The 17257-nt window shown below is 38.7% G+C and overlaps 1 protein-coding gene across 8 annotated transcripts in view; it reads left to right on the top strand.

Annotated features, from left to right (window-relative positions):
• The window catches only part of FAM135B (family with sequence similarity 135 member B), a 271697-nt gene extending 255325 nt beyond the window's left edge, over window positions 1–16372 (top strand). For 5 of the 8 annotated variants that reach the window (XM_042036041.1, XM_042036040.1, XM_042036042.1 and 2 more), the window contains 8 exons: window positions 87–2145; window positions 3928–4094; window positions 5312–5403; window positions 7561–7658; window positions 7959–8110; window positions 8910–9020; window positions 11506–11619; window positions 12949–16372. In XM_042036041.1, coding sequence (XP_041891975.1) covers window positions 87–2145; window positions 3928–4094; window positions 5312–5403; window positions 7561–7658; window positions 7959–8110; window positions 8910–9020; window positions 11506–11619; window positions 12949–13154 — 2999 coding nt within the window. In that variant the 3' untranslated portion in view covers window positions 13155–16372. Of the gene's footprint in view, window positions 1–86; window positions 2146–3927; window positions 4095–5311; window positions 5404–7560; window positions 7659–7958; window positions 8111–8909; window positions 9021–11501; window positions 11620–12948 lie in introns of those variants that run through there. The other 3 variants (XM_042036045.1, XM_042036044.1, XM_042036046.1) reach the window with 3 other exon arrangements.
• The last annotated feature ends 885 nt before the right edge of the window (window positions 16373–17257 follow it).

The raw sequence follows: 17257 nt of genomic DNA, 5'->3' as shown, positions 1-17257 counted from the left end.
CCTTCCTTCCTTCCTTCCTTCCTTCCTTCCTTCCTTCCTTCCTTCCTCTTTCTTTCTTTCTTTCTTTCTTTCTTTCTTTCTTTCAGATCAGAATTTGGAAGTTTTCCAAGATTTTGAGGTTCCTTCAAATACTCAAATGGATGTAACACAGGAAAATGAAGACTGTGCATCAGATGATGCCACTGCAGTAATGAAAGGAGATTTTGGGAAAGACACTCTGCTAATACACACAGACAGGATAAACAGGAATCCCTCATGCCTACACAGCAGTACTGAAGCTGCTGCTAAAGGTTTAAACCAGCACTCCACATCTCAGGTATGTACAGCAAACAAAGAAGGCCAAAGGAAACCTGAAAATATTTTTGTTTCAAGAGAGGAAACTATTTCTGACTCAGAGCCAGGCAATACAGAACACATGTCAGAAGACTTGAAAATATCCAAGGAAGTTTTTTTAAAAGATAATAGACTTGGGGCAGATATTACCTGTGGAGGCATGGAACCCAGCAATAAGGACTCTCACAAAAGCGAGCCTGTGTTAATTGTCAGTGCTCAGTATGATTGTGGAGCATGTGGAACTGATGGCTTGGAAGACAGGACTGAAGTACATGAACTAGATGAATTTGGTCATCCTGAAACTAATTTCACTTCATCTGAGGTTGGACTGAATGAATTGACCAGTCTTGGAAAACCAGAGGATGCAGACACCAAGGCTCATCTCCCTGTTTTGAAAGCTTTGCCTTCACACAGCTGTGAAGTGAAAGCAGTGACAAAGGAGCAACGGGGTGAGGAGAGTGAAGAATTTACCCTGATGTCAGGGGTCATAAAAAGATCTTCCTCTATAATATCTGATTCAGGCATTGAAAGTGAACCAAGCTCAGTGGCATGGTCTGATGCTCGTAGCCGGGCCCTGGAGCTGCCCAGTGACCGAGAGATCCTGCACCACCTGGTCCGGAGGCACGTCATCCACCGAAATTCCTTGGAAGGTGGACACACAGAAAGCAACACCAGCTTGCCCAGTGGTATCCAAGCGTCGCTCACATCCATCAGCTCTTTGCCCTTTGAGGAAGAGGAGAGGGAAGTGGAGCTTACCAAACTGACGAAATCTGTCTCAGCTCCTCAGATCAGTAGCCCAGAAGAGCCCACGGAGGAGGTGGATATATCAAAACACATCGAAGCCACCCCAGGAGATTCAGATCAAAACTTAAGAAGCTGCATGGAAACAGAGGATAAAGATGGAAAAATAATCATGGACTTTTCTGAGTGTCGAATCACTACTCAAAGTGGAAAAATAGAACCAAGAAGACATCCCAAACCCCTCCTCAAACACAGTAACAGTAACACTGAATTACAAGGGGTGGAAGAGAAAGGTTTTCCAGAGACTTGCTGTAGTCTGGAAAATACAGGACCACCCATTTGTCCGAAGCAGCTGCAAGATAATGTCTCTGAGTGCCTGTCACTGGAGAGCAATGGTGAGTGCAGCTTAAAAACACCAAGGGCTTATAATTACTTGGACAAAAATATAGATAAGGTTGATACATGCATTGAGGATCCAAAGGATAAACTTAAGCCGGACAGTTCAAAAATACCACAGGGCTCCTCCAATAGTAGAATTTCAGGAGAGGAGAGTTTTTCACAAAGCATAAAGGTGGTACCAGATTTTTGCTATCCTGTTAAAGCTCCTTCAGAGACCTCCATTGAATTTGGCTCACTGCGAGGAGAACGTGGCAGCTCTCTCGCTGATGAGAGCCCAGCAGTGTATGCAGAAATGCAGGGGTTGCAAGAAATTGAGCTCAATGACTCACCTGCCTCAGCAGACCCTGCGGCAGGGTCCCACCAGGCTGAACGTCCTCAGGAGCCCAACAGCCAAGAGAATAAACTTGTAGCGAACGGCACCGGGTTTCCTTTGGCCACGACAGAGGGAGTAGCCCTGGAAAGCAGAAAGGCTGCTGATGTGGTTAATCTGTCCGTCTCTTGCACAGCCACCTGTCTTCCCTTTTCTTCCGTGCTCAAAGAGACCCCTGCCATGGCGGGCTCCTCGGCAAAGCAGGCTGCGTTCCCCATCACGCGCCAGCCTCTGGGCTCATTTGGAGTTGTCTGTTCTAATTCAGATGAGATGGATGAAGAGACCAACGAAAGGATGCTGAAGTAAGAATGACTAATTACTTCATTAATGTAATAGTAATGCCAAGAGACCCTGAAACAGTTCAGGACCCTAATGCACTAGGCATACAGGAGGCTTGCATTTGAGACAGTTGCCTGAGGAATTTCAGTATAAATAATACAAACAGACAAATGATTCATATAGAATGAATAATCTAAATAGACAGGAAGGATTAAAACACAGAGAGACCAAGATTGCCAAAGATATTAGGTCCTTAATTCTCATGACTAGCAGTGGGATTTAGGTGTCTAAATAATCTTTGAGACCTGACCCTCCTTCATGTAATCAAGACTATTCATACCAGAGTATCGATCCCAGATAGTCAGTTCACTGTGGCAATGTTACAGACTCTTTTTCTCTTCTGCTTTAATAGCTGCACTCTGTAGCTACACTATGAAATGGGGAGTTCAGATTGGCTGGTATGTCTCAACTTCACCTTCTCAAACTGGAAAAATGGGAGAATTGGAACCATGAATAGCTGGAGAAGAGGCATTATTTTTGTTTCTTGCTTCATTGCTCAATGTGAAAGTGCCACATCATGACCTTGATGTCACAGGGGCCCATTTCACAGATTGGCACTCTAGCACTTATATTTTTCCATTATAGTTTGGTGTCTCTGCTGTGCTGAGGAAAAACAGTAGCACTGAAATTTCTCAACCCATTCAGCTGCCCAAAATGTTGTCTGCCTGCATGAACACTCATTTTCAACCCAAGATTTTATTTTTATTCTTTTGAAAGAAGCCTGAAAATTTTTTTATACACCATGCTTAATTCCTGGCAAATCTAAGCACAGAATTTGTTTCTTCTTTGTGAAACAGAACATTTGAGCATGTATTCATGCACATGACTCCAAGGCTTCCAGATTCATGGTTCAAAAGCTATTTTTTTCATTCTTGTGTCCCTTAAAATTTGTTGGGCTGATGTAAGCGATTTCTCACCATTGGACTTGAGTATCTTAGAGGTCTTTTCCAACCTTAATGAGTCTATGATTGTATCAAGTGGCCTTAAGATATCCCCAGGCTTTAAAGGTTATATCTCCTGATCTGGTCATCCCAGTTTTCTACTTTATTCTACACTTACATTGTGATTATTAATTCGTAAATTATCTGGATAAGTTTTACTAAGTCAAAAAGCCACTGAAGAGTTTGGCATCTGCAGCTAGAGAATGCTTTAGGGTGAATTCAGGTGTCAAATTTTAGACCTTTGGTAGGAACGTTGTTACCTTAATTCTTTCAGCATTGGGGTGCTCTTCTAAATGCTACTAAATGTTTTCAAAAGAAACCAAAACCAAATAACCCCAAAAATACCTACCATATGAGGTGCATCCTTTAGCTCTAGCTTGAGGAAGGGGGAGAACACCTTCTACCTCACTATAAGTGAATCTGGTGGTGGCAAAATTATACATTTTGCATTTCAGTACCTTTAAGGCCAATCATATTGTCAAGAGGCAAAATTGCTAATTCTGTATCTCAGTCTAATTTTATGAGCTACCAGAAAATTACTTTTTGCTACTCTTTCATTCCTCTGGCAAGGGCGAGTTGATAATGCACTTTAGTTCTTCTCTATATGTAGCCAAATTACTCAAAACCAGAGTTTCTTCTCTTCATTCTGGCATCTCTCAGTCCTAATAGATAAGGAACTGCATCCAGGTGTCTACTTGAAAGCTTAAGACATAATTTCTTGCAAAGAAAAGCCTCTTCATTTCTAGTTTGAAGGTTTGTTGCTGAACACCCAGTTCTATTGTGATTAATTAATGTATTCTCCAGTTTTTATCAGGCCAAAGAAAAATTTAAAAAAGAAATGAAGATTGAAGGATTTCTGTACAGTGACTTATCTGTACTAGCTTCTGATATCCCATATTTTCCACCAGAGGAAGAGGAAGAAAATTTGGAAGATGGAATTCACCTGGTTGTCTGTGTCCATGGATTGGATGGTAAGGCCAGGAAGAATTGCTGTTTGTAAGTCATTTTTGTGTAAATTAAAAAAAAAAAAACAAAAAACCAAACAGATGTTCATCAAATATGAAAGAATGGAGAATCTAAGTATTTGTTTTAGCTAAGTATTTATTCCTTATGATATTCAGTCCATTGTAATAAAAGATCTAGGGGAATATTAAATATTTTTGCTAATACATTGGTTCCTGCTACCTATTTTTAGTTTTTGGTTTTGTTTTTTTTTTCTTTTTAAACAGAAATCTACACCAAAGCACATCAGCCCTACCATGTACAGGGAGAGTGCATTACAGTAATTCCTCCTGTCTTTCCACGGATGCTTGATTGTTTTGCAGTATGTCCCCAGGAGAAAAATGTTACTTAAATCCCCAAAACACTGTTATAGATTAGATAGTGGCTGACTTTAGAAAGTGAGAGAATAAAAATCATTCTTCACTCCAGAGGAAGCAGATCCTGGGATGTTTTTATGTATATGCTTTCTAAGCAGGAAATGGTTATGTTAAATGTGAACTCTCTCTTGACAAATTAATTTATATCAGTTAGAAAGGTGTAGATGTTGACACTGAAACTATGGAGAAGAAGTGATAGAGGCTCTGAAATCTCAAAAATAAAGAAAAACACTGGCTTCAGCAAGGACTGTTTGCCATTGAATATCCCAGCAGCAGGAACACCCTTCTCGTGAGGTGGTGGTACCTCCTTCACCAACAAAATATTTCAGAAGACTTTGGAATTTCCAAGTACAGAATGAGGCATCTCTCAAAGTATTAGGAATCTGACAGTATTTCAGCACCACCTCTGATTGTGAATACATGAGATGGGCTACTCTGCATCTCAAGGCACAGCCCTATACCTAGCACAGGTACTGAGGTGTCCCTGCGGGCCTCACCTCAGCTTGTCTTTTTTTCTTACCTCTGCTGTTCAGCAAATAGAGGACAGATTTATTCTGGACCTGATCTTTGCTCTTTCTTCCCCAATATTTATGCAGTCCCCCATAGCAGCAGGTGAGGTCTAGCCCACCTGGGGCAGGCTGTGGGAATTCCTGTTCTTTTGCTGTTTCAATGCATGAACCTGAGGTGTGATAACCTTCTTAGCAGCACTTAGCAAGAGCTCCGTGGTGTCAAGGTTATTGTGTTAAATTGACTCTACGTTGGTTGTTTTTCTGTTGAATTTCATCTTATAAAGTACCATTTGTTCCTAGGCAACAGTGCAGATCTGCGGCTGGTAAAGACTTTTATAGAACTGGGACTTCCTGGTGGAAAACTGGACTTCCTAATGTCTGAAAGAAATCAGGTAGTACAGAGCTAATTTCTGTCTTCCTTTAGATTACTGAAATAGTGCCTTCAGCAAAAGCCTTTTCACCAGCCGAGTGAAACAAAAGCGCTGGGGAATTCAGGGAGTTTTATGTAGTATTTAGTGCAAAGGCCTGGTTCTATTCCTGTCTAACTTGATAGGGTGTTCAAACCTATTGGAAAATATTCCTGGCATTAAAGTCAAAGGCAATGACATTAGCAGTAATAGGACTAGACCTAAGAGGAAGAAAATGGATTTATCCTGCCAGTTTGCAAACTTGGCAGCCTGGTGCTTCTGCAACACAGCACCAACAGAAAGCAGAAAGTTTAGTGATGCTAAATTTTCCAGAGGATGTGGAATATCCAGCAGGTGTTGTCAGCTCCCTTTGCTGCATCAGCCATTGTTTCTCCTGTTGCAGTGTTTATGGGATTTATTTCCTTGAATGATAAACAAATGTCTTCCAGAAAAATTGATTACTGACCTAGACAGAGAAACAGAAATGAATCCTGTGCTTTGCTTGGCAGTGGAGCCGTATTTATGACCAAAGGCCTAACTTTATGCACAAGATAAGGATTTCCATTGTGCAGTCAGAAACATTATTCTGATTTATGAGTACCTGAAAAATCTGAGTCAAAACTTTCCAACCTTTGTTCAACAGCTTTTATATTCTGAAGTGGCTGGTTGGTGTAAGTCTGTGAACTTGCTACCTTCTAGTGCACAGCTCTGTCAGCAGCAGACCTGCATAGTGAACGTAAGCAAGGTCAAAGTAATGAGACCGCTTCATACTTCCATCAAGGCCTCTTCCAAGAGAAGAGAATGTTTTCAGAGAATGAAACATCTTACAACATCTGTATTTAAGATTATCCAGAACCCATAATGGGAACTATTTAGAGGTGTTATTGTCTGGGAAGGTGGGGAAGTTCTCACAGCACCCAAAGTGGAACCTGGGTGGCTTGATGGCTATTTTAATGTTGTAAAGCATCCTGTCCCTGTTTTTCCCTTCTCTGAGAACCACACCGAAAATAACTCAAGAAATTATTCATTTAGCTGGTTTGCCTTATAGAGGAAAATTCAAATCACTTTTTTTAGGCATCCATTTGTGATGCGTTTGGACAATCTCAAACAGGCTGAAATTATAGTAAAGGATGGAGATACAATCAGGTGAAATATGATGCTTGACACGTTTTGTTTATGATTAACATTCAGGCTTATATTCTTTCACTTTTAAACAACCTGAAAGGTTTGGGATAATGAGCCTAGGAGGAAATCATTAATTATCAATGCAGACAAAACAAACAGGCAGAAGGTTAGTGGACTGTTTGTAGTTTATGAGAACATTTATTTTAAGTCTGTATTGCAAAGTGAATATGCTCATGTTTTCCTTTGCAAGAGCTGCAATTAGCAAGATGAATTGTGTCACAAAAACATTAATTACTGATATGTTTCAAAAGCATTAATTACTCATATGTTTGCTCTGAATAGCTGTTCCAACATTTGATGATTGTTTTGTGGTATCTCATTAGTTACAAGTTTGATTTAGAGTCCTGCTGGATCGCCAAATTACAAAGTTCTGAATAAGATCTGTCTGTAATCGTATAGACTGGAAATGTATTGCTTTTTTTATTGTCTCACAACTGGCAGTACTGTTGCGAGCAACAAATTATTTGTCTGTCTCTAGCACTCATTCTCTTACTGATGACTGTTGAATAACAAACACACGGCATTTGATTAAGATGGCCAAACAATTTTGTGATGACATCCTTAGCACCAGCATAACCCTCATGTCAATGTATAATGCTGTAAAGTATTTTATTCCAGTAATCTGTTGAATCCTAAATGCCAAAACCTTTTCTTCCATGTGCAGAGCCTGGTATCTAGAGCAGCTGAGCATTAGCAGTTCTCACCAGTGTCAGGTCAGGCTGCTTTAGCATCATGCTTATGATTCTGGAATCACTCAGCAACCTCTCTCAAAGGAGAACTTCAATTTAAAAGAGGACCCAGAGATTGATAAAAATACCCCTTTTCTCCCCCTTGAACATGTATAAAGAAAATTTACACTGATAATTACATTTCTGCTTCATTTGACTTTGAAAATAACATCAGTCTGCAATAAGTGTCATATATTTTAATTCGTCAACTCATTTCATTTTTCACCAGACTGATACTTTTGCTGATTTTGATACAATGACTGACCGATTATTAGATGAAATTATTCAGCATATCCAGTTGTACAACCTCTCCATATCCCGAATAAGGTAAGCTTTGTGAGAGCTAATATTCTGTAACTGTTTGAGTTACATGAGCAACATCCAGTGAAATTAGCTTTTCCTAAAGTGCTCTGTGTCAAAAGCCATTGAATCAGTAAGACTAATTTTTACATTGATATACATGAAAGAGAATCTTGTAGGCTGAAAAAACCATGAAATGATAATTAAAGGATCTTATTGAAAGCCCTGATAGAGTCCCCCCCCAGACCCATTTGTGCCATCTTTATGTTTAATTTAAAGAAAACACAGATTGGTTTCATGTTAATGTAATTCTTTCTTTTGCAACAGTTTTATTGGACATTCCCTTGGTAACGTCATCATTCGATCTGTACTAACTCGCCCCAGGTTTCGCTATTACCTCAACAAGTTACACACCTTCCTGTCCCTCTCTGGGCCTCACCTGGGAACCCTTTACAACAACAGCACTTTGGTTAGTACAGGTAAGAGTTGATGGGAAAGCTTTGACTGGCTGTGGTCCATGGCAGAGTGCATGAAAGGGCAACACATGAAGGTAGGAATTTATCGTAGCATGACTTGTACATAGATGCTGTAGAAAATATTTGCTGAAGACTTCAAACCCACGCAGAAAAAACTGCAATGAGAGGGGCTTTCAGTATCTACAGCAAGGTCCATTACAGTGCTCCCTGGAAAGCCCAGGAGTGTGCAGCAATGAGAGATGACCCTTAGTCTCCACTTAGTCTCCCACTTCATTTCCCACTTCTTCTGGCGCAAATAAAGAGAGGCATCTGCACAGCTGAAAAAAACCCCATTATTATGGAAATGGAATGTCCCAGATTTCAGTCTTCCCGAGTGTTTTCCTGCTAGCATGAGACAACCACAGAATCATAGAATAGTTTGGGTTGGAAGGGACCTTAAAGATTATCTAGTTCCACCCCTGCCATGAGCAGGGACATCTTCAATCAGACCAGTTTGCTCCAAGTCTTGTCCAACCTGATCTTGAATGTTTCCAGGGATGAAACATCAGCCATATCTCTGGGCAACCTATTCCAGTGTCACCACCCCCATTGTAAAGAATTTCTTCCTTATATATAGCCTAAATCTACGCTCTTTGAGTTTAAAACTTTAGACCCTTAGACTTTTCTCCCTGTTGATTAGGAGTAAAAGAATACACAAGACTTCTACTAAAATACAGTGCTATCCTTACTGTAGGCACATGTCTTTAACTCCCCTGCATGATGATTTACAAAGGAGAAAAATATGCACCAATTTTCATTCCAGGTCTATGGCTCATGCAGAAGTTGAAAAAGTCAGGGTCGCTTTTGCAACTGACCTTCAGGGACAACGCGGATCTGCGCAAGTGTTTCCTCTATCAGCTCAGCCAAAAAACAGGTGAGTAGGGCTTGATGTGCCTTTGTAAATACCAAGGGCTGTCCCACTGGCTTGTGCTGGATTGGCCTGTTCTCCAGGGAGTGAAGGAAATCTGCATTTTGTTAATGATCATTCTTTAAACATACTTTTTAGAAGGGCTGCCCTGTCTGAAATCTACTATCAATTTCATCTGTGCATTTTTTTCTGTGAAAGTTATCAGAGAATGTATTTGCCAAACAACATCAAATAAGACCTTCGTGCAGCAGTAAACATGCACCTAAGTTTATATTCTGCAAGCAAGAAACATCATTCTTGACAGGCCATCATTGCTTAATTTATGCTATGAGGTGAAAACCATTTTTCCTTTTTTATTATTTTTTGTAAGTTTAACATCTCTTGTCTCTAGGAAATATGACTCTGTGAGATGAAGAGAAAATTTTATTCATGTCTATTCTGACACTTCTGTACTACAGAGAGAGATGTATGGCCTCACACTAGAAAAATGATGTCTGAATAGAGAATCTTTTTCCCCCTTCTTTGGTCTGTCATGAATAAACGAAATAAATCTGGCTTTTCTTAAGAAAAGAAAGCAAGCATAATCCTTCTGTTGAAGCAGTTGTTTTCTTTTAGGAGTTATTTTTAATATTGTGTGTGAACAAACTGGTGCTAAGCATGTAGTGACAAGGTCACTACTTGATGTTTAATTTTTTCTCATACTTTTGTACACTACTAATAGGAAAAAAAGACTATGTTAATATGAATAGAACATCTAAATTCTACAGATACAAACTACATAATCAATGACAGGAAGTTGATGTAAATTTGTGTTATTTGAATTTCCCCTTTGATTCTCTAGCTCTTATTTCTGTGTAATACAGTTGATTACTGCTTTACTACTATCAAGTTCAAATAAATTTGGGTCTACACAAAAAGCTCATATTGTAACTTTCCAAGCAATGAATTCCCAAGCATGTGCTATGAGTCAAAGCAATTTTCTTCTTGTTAGCTTGGTAGACTGGAGATAGGCTACAAATTAAGGTGTTGTCCTTGAAAATGGAGAAGGCAGAAATTTAAATGTGGAGAGAGTTGTCTGTAAAGTCAGAATCATCCAGGTAGATGCTTAGGCAAAATATCTGAAGATGTAGATAGGTCCATATGTGAATGCATCAGCAGGCACTGATTCAATAGACATGTCCCTACTCTGGCACCCTGCTCCCAAAAGAAGTTGGGAGCACCTACAGAGGGAGAAATGCCAGAAGCAGTGCCGTGCCTATATTCCCAGATGACTCATTAAGCCTCCAGCAATTTCTGACTTTCTATTAAAGTAGAAGTCCCTGCTGCTACTTTTCTGTCTCTTTAACAAATGTTCCTCATGTTTGTCTTGAGAAAAAAAAAACCAAAACAACAAAACACACAAAATATTTTTCCCTATTGAACCTCTTCACATAAAGTTTTAGATATGGTAACACTCACTGTTGCTTCTCCTACCTTTTACTTCAGACCAAAGTTGCAAACTCAGTTGGTTTGACTGCACAAGAAGAAAATGATAAACTGCTTTAGTCAGGTTTTGGAAAGGCAGCCAGCAGGATTTTTCATTGTGGTGATGATGGTCAGATTTTCTTTGAAAGTCTAGAAATCGTAGTTATGGGATGATAGAAATACAGAAAGGGGCCTTCAAGATCACCTAGTTCCAATCCCCCTGCCATGGGCAGGAACACCTTCCACTAGGCCAGGTAGCTAAAAGCCCCATCCAGCCTGGCCCTGGTTCTGGACCACTTTCCCATAAGAGGGAGGGAAAGATGAAGGACAAACCCACAGCTCTTCTATGCTCAGGACACTCTCTGGACAAGTACATTAGATCATCAGTGTCCATTTTCGTACCTTTCTGTTAAATGTAAGTGATGGAGCACTCAAGAGACCCTAGACAGGTCAAACAGCAGGGGCTTGTTTCCACAACTCATCAGTTGCTCCATTACCTCCAGGGAAGAGGGAGGATTTGGGGTTCTTAGTTGATGTACCAGCAGTGTGGATTTATTAAGTGACTGCTGAGTTCAGGAACTGGATTGACCCTAAGGCTCCCTCAACACTGATTTAATGGTGTGACATCATAGCAATGACCTTTTCTTCTCCCTCTCTCTATTTTGTTTGAGAATTTTACTAATTAGTTGTGTTATTTTTAAATAGATCCTGTTTAAAGGTATAAATATTTGTAAGAATAAGGTTTAAATAAAAGCTTTTTTTTTTACAGGCAATTCTTGCTTTTCTTTGTTGACATACAATTAACCTATGTGAGTGCTGATAAGTAAAAAATAGTTCACAGAAGCAGCAGAAATGTGTTTAAGCTGTTATGAATCTTTCTAAGATTTTGTTGCATGTTTTAATAATTACCATCTATTGCAGTGTAGATTTTCAAAAGCCTTTGAACATGAAATAGTCATGCTGACACTGTATGCATTTTCATCACTGTGCTTAATTGTGATTAATGTATTTAATATGTTTGCCACAGGTCTTCAGTATTTTAAAAATGTTGTGTTAGTGGCCTCACCCCAAGACAGATATGTACCCTTTCATTCAGCAAGAATAGAAATGTGCAAAAATGCACTTAAGGACAGACACACAGGTATGTTTAAGATCTTTTATATATTCCCAAGGCTGTTGAAAAATTGCATTTTTGTGCAACTGAGGTCATTACATTAGAAGGGTTTTTCATCAGCACGATGAAAACTCAAATGTTTATTTGATACAGAATAAAGTGTTCACTTCCCACAGGAAATTACTGAAATCAATAAAAGAAGCTTTTCAAGAAGCTCTTTGCCTGATGAAAACAAATTTCAATCAGGTCATAATCAAAGGTCTCTTACTGCTTCCTGCCATTCCCTCTAATTTTATTTTTTTTAAAAGTGCTAATAGAACTAGCTCTTGACAATGTTTTTCTGTAGTGTACTGATTTACTTGTATTGTCTCCCCTTTTTTACACATAATGAAATCTCTCTCAACACATCCAAAGTAGGGGGGTTTTCCCTTTGTTTTCAATAGTGTTTGAATGATTGCAAGGTAATTTAAGGGACAGATATAAAATCGTACAGGTTTGTAATAAAATCTGTAAAACACATCAGGACTCACCACCAGAGGCCTTCCTATGAGCTCAGGCTATGTGTGGTCCCAGTTATTGCCTTTGTTATTAGAAGTCTTCCTCATTTATGAAATGTTTCATGGCTTCAGTTTGATACCATGTCCAGGAATAATGGTCAGTGCAATTTCATCCCCATTTCACGTATGTGATTACCTAGAAATGGAGGTATTCTTCGGAAACAGAAAGAGACACACAGGCCCAATAATCAGTGTGGTTACCTTCACACCCCTTACTTAAATGAGAGCTCTTTCTATCCTACCTCAGACATGAATTAAAAGGTAATTCTTCAGCTCTCCTACAGTGGTTGTTCCTTGGGACATGTTTGACCAAGCAGGAGCCAGATCAGTACGTTTATCTGTACATGTTTCCTGAGCCATTGTTTCTGCCCCTATAAACACCTCAGCTATCTACATGATGTCCTTCCTGCATTAGCATCCCCAGAGAAGCCCAAATGGGCCTGTGTCATGCCAGACCCTCTCACATTGGAATCCCCAGGCAGTGTGAGTCCAACCTCACTACCCTTAAAGAAACACAAGCATTTTCTTCACTGACAGAGAAAAGGTGACTAAAGGCTGAGCACATCCTAGTCCTCATGCTAAGCAGCTTCAGCAGATTCCTCCTCATGGCCAGTACCTCCATTAGATGAACACCACTCTGGCACTTGGCAAATCTTCGAACTGGGCTGCTATCTCTCACATTTATCTTGGCCTTGCTTCCATTTTCCTTCTCACCGCAACTGCAATTAAACAATACTGGGAAAAAAGATAAGATCTGGGAGCTTTGGCGTGCACATGTGATATCTCAACTCTTTTTCAGGTCCTGTTTACGCAGAAATGATCAACAACCTGCTCCAGCCTTTGACTGGGGCCAAGGACTGCACTTTGATCAGACACAACGTGTTTCATGCTCTGCCTAACACCGCCAACACATTGATAGGCCGGGCTGCCCACATTGCCGTGCTGGACTCTGAACTTTTCCTGGAGAAGTTTTTCCTTGTGGCAGGACTCAACTACTTCAAATAGTGCCTGAAGTATGGGGTAACAGAGGCCAACCTTTCTATTGAGTGGAGGAGACTCCCTTAGCCAAAGGAGTGCAATGTTAGAAATGAGAGCAGGTGGGACTTTCAAACTTTCTATTTCCATTTCTCTTTCAGAGAATAAAGTGCTATGGCTTTAAGGCATTCAAGCTTCCAAATATTGGTGCTTTTGGAAGAAATAAATATTCCTCTTCAGTTTCTATGTTCTTTGTCCACATAAAGACATGAGCCACTTCTGAAGTACAGAATCAGAATAAGAAGGATGATTCTCTAAATGTGATTGGACCAATATAATTCCTGTTTCTCCTGAATATTAAATCAGGAACTCGGCTGTCCTTGATTTACTGCTTATTTATGTATTAACAAAGCTCTACATTTGTAGCACTTTTGGGGTAGTTAACACACAAGGAAACAAGTGTATATGAGCTCAGGTTAAAACCTTCTTTGTGATGAACTGAGAAGTGTGAAAACCATTTATGAAAGTTTTGGTCTTTCTGTTTATTGGAAGAAAATATTTGGATGGTTCCATTACTGGTAATAATTTGTAACATACAAATTGTACATTCAAATAATGGAAAGGAGTAAAATATTTTACATAGAATGAACAAATATTGATATTTGTCTTTAGAAAGAAACCCCAGCTTTAGTTTGGGAAGAATTTTGTTCCAGTTAGACGCTGCCAAACCAAGAGGAGTATATTGGATTACTTATAAAATATCAGTGGCATCTGTTAGCATTTCTTCTGTTTACATTTATAGAGGATCATAACTGACTGTGCTTGTTATGATCTTAAAGGTCCATTTTTTACTTTTACATTTGTATCAAAGTCCATTTGTTCCAACAGTTTTCATTTTTTTTTTAAATTTATTACTTTGATGCAGAATTCAAAATCTTGCCAGTTATACCCTTAAAAGCCCCAAACACTTGGAAAACAAAAGGCTGGAGATCTAGAATGTGGAAAGCTTAAAAAATATAAGGATGTCTTAAGATCCTCTGCAATATTCTATAAATGCTTTGTTAATGCCCATTTGCAGTGCTATATATAGTCCTAATTATTATACAGTTACAACTGGTTGAAATATTTAAAACTTTATCCATGCAATGATATGTAAGTTGTTTTTAAGTGTTTGAAAAAGAACATATTTCCCAATTTTTAATTTTTTCATCAAATTTACATTAAGATTTTTATCAAAAATTTATCAGCTTTAAAGTGACAATATTCAATAACTTTCTGCACATTTTCATAACATTTTGATAAATTTTCAATGTCACAGCAATTTTTTGAAAAAAGAAAAAATAATAATTCTTCAAAATTATTTTTGTTTGGAAGGCAGGCAATTTTTTAAATACAAATACAATTTGTTTAAAAATACAAATGAATAGGTCTCTATATCTTCTAACAAAGATTGTAAAAAAAATTACAAAGTTGGGTTTAGGTGTCAAGACCTTCATTAGTAAACTAAATTCAAGATAGTGGAGATTTGTGAAACAAGAGAATACAAAATGAAAACAAAAAACATCACAGCCACAGGGAAATATTTTTACTTGCAAAAAGCAAAACTAAATTTTACTTAAAAGAAAAAAGTGAAAAACTTACACAAAATTAGTTCAAGAAAAGAGTTTTTAGCAGACTGATAAATGCTGGCAAAAGAAAAAGACTGACTTGATAACTAATGCATGATTTTAAAATAAGAAGGAGAAAGAAGGAATATATCAAAGGGTGAGGTTAGACCACTTGGAAAGGTGCATTGCACATAAAAATCTTGGGCCCTTACAGAGGTAAAAATCATATGGAAACAATTCCATGGTGTGATTCAATGCTGACAAATTTCTTAAACAATAAATATTATCTCAGTACTTGAATTAAATAGGTATATACTATTGTCTCTCTTTCTTTCTTTTTTTTTTTTTTCCCTTATAAATTGACTGTTAACAGTCAGTTTTACCCAGTTTAAAAATGAATTCTGTCAGGAAACCTGTGGTTTCCACTTGTTTGGAAATTCTTTCTCACTTTTTGGCCTCAGTAGTCCAGTGCCAGCTACACTGACATATCACAACTTCTTCCTCAGTAAATTGTCTAGAGCATTTTAAATATAATAGGACATGGAGGTTGAGTTGTTATATAGTCCAGCATTTTTGAGCCAGGACAAGTACTTCTTTACGGAACAGCAGGAAAGAGAAGCAATCTCTAACCATAAGCAGCCTTCAGTGTGCTGTACGAGGGTCTTGTCCACATGTGGAAAATGTTCAGGAGTCTGCCAACTGAAAGTTTTGAAAACCATTTATAAAGAAGTGACTTTACACTTATATACATGCCTGATGTGTGTGTTTATATAGTCTATACAAAGAATTTTGCTTATTTCCAGGTCTCACACACCAGCTTTCTCAGTCCTGACACTGACAACAAACCAGTGTAGTTGTTCTTACACTCAGATGAGACGTTCTTGCCTTGCCTTGTTTGTTGAACAGCATTCCCAGCTTTCTGTTTGCCTGACTGTGAGAAAAGGGGCATGGGAAAAGGTCTCTGCATTGCTACAGAAGTTGGTGGGCCTTTCCATATGTTCCCTTTGAAGTTCTGTACTCCTACCAGTGCTCTGAGATAAATATACCTAAAGGTTTCAGTGTTCCTATTCATACAGATCTCTTTGATGGCTCAGTCTGATTTCAGAGTTGGAGTTGGATGTTTTATAGAGTTGGATCAGGTAACTTACACCTTCTGGGATATGGAAGAAAGCTCCTGTGGAACCTCAGAAAAATCTGGGCAGTATCACTCCTGTCAAATGACAAGACACAGATTTTATCTTCCTTCTGCTGGCAGAACATTGTGGGATATATTGGCAGTAATGGTCCAGCTGAGCTTCCATTTTAAGGAAGTGAGCCTCCCTCACTCTTTCTTCTTTTATTCTTTTTGATGGGATGTTGCCTCTCAGTACTATAAAACCACTCAATTGTGTAAACTATATTGCAAAGAAATCTGCATCGTCATTATAATATAAATAATATCTAAGTTGTTGGACTTCATCAAACTATAGCAATCAGCATGGACTTATATTTTCAGATTTTTTATTTACATAGAGAGAAATATATATTAAGAATTATCTGCATTAAAATGTAGCAAAGTAAGTGTACAGTTAGCATCTTTGTTTCTGTCTCAACCCTTGGAATTATAATATATTGTCCTTTCAAATAAAGCCTTTAAATATATTTAAGCACGTTTGCAGTATTGCTGCAAGGATTTTCCCTGCAACCTGCACAAGCTCCACTTGGCTTCCTGTATCTATGGGGACAGGGCTTAAACTCTTCAGTGAAGCTCTCACATTCATAGAGGATAAGAGAGTTTTTCAAGACCATGGACAGAGGAGGGACAAACCTGGGTTTTTTTGTAGCTTGTTAATATTAGTGTCAGCTGCATTGAAGTGAAACTCCGTTCAAATCTGTGGGATTCTTCAGTCAAGAAAAAAAACAAAGCCAGCATTCCAGGGTTTTTTTTTAGCATCTAAAAAGCTTAAAACCAACAAGGAGGATCTCCGCCAGGTAAAGTGCATTTGGCTATTGAGGTTTTCCAGTGCCAGAGGTGAAGTATTGGCTATAGCCCAGATGAGCAAATACTCTGGAATAAAGGTGACATGTAGAAAAAGAGGAGCAGAGCCAGCAGATCTCAAGGCTTTGAAAGACAGAGACAGAGATAGGGGGAACGAAGGAAGACAAGAAGTTCCAGAAGCAGACTGTAGCATTTAAAAGGACTGACATTAACTGTTTTAAAAAAATTGAAGCACTTGAAAACAGTGCAGTTACAGCAATGCAATGGATATCTATGATTCTATGATTATGCCTTTATTAATAGCTGGATTAATTTTTCTCCAATATTCTGGGTCTCGTAGTTCCCATTGCACCCCACTTTTAAAAGAATTTAATATCTTCTGAAATGGATTTTTTTTTCCTTAGAGATGGATGGAAAGAAATTGCAATATTGACTAAGTGTGAGTAGATGAGGAACAGAACAGTGAGTTCTTTCTGTATCTGGGCTGAGGATTTTCGAGGAGTTGATTTTCAATCTCCTGGAAAATGAGAATCCAATCTCCTGAATCC

Source organism: Corvus kubaryi, unplaced genomic scaffold (assembly GCF_017639235.1).
Source record: "Corvus kubaryi isolate FWS band 111438036 unplaced genomic scaffold, C.kubaryi_AGA036_p1.0 37385, whole genome shotgun sequence".
Lineage (NCBI taxonomy): Eukaryota > Metazoa > Chordata > Aves > Passeriformes > Corvidae > Corvus > Corvus kubaryi.
This window is presented reverse-complemented; position numbering and strand designations above follow the sequence as displayed.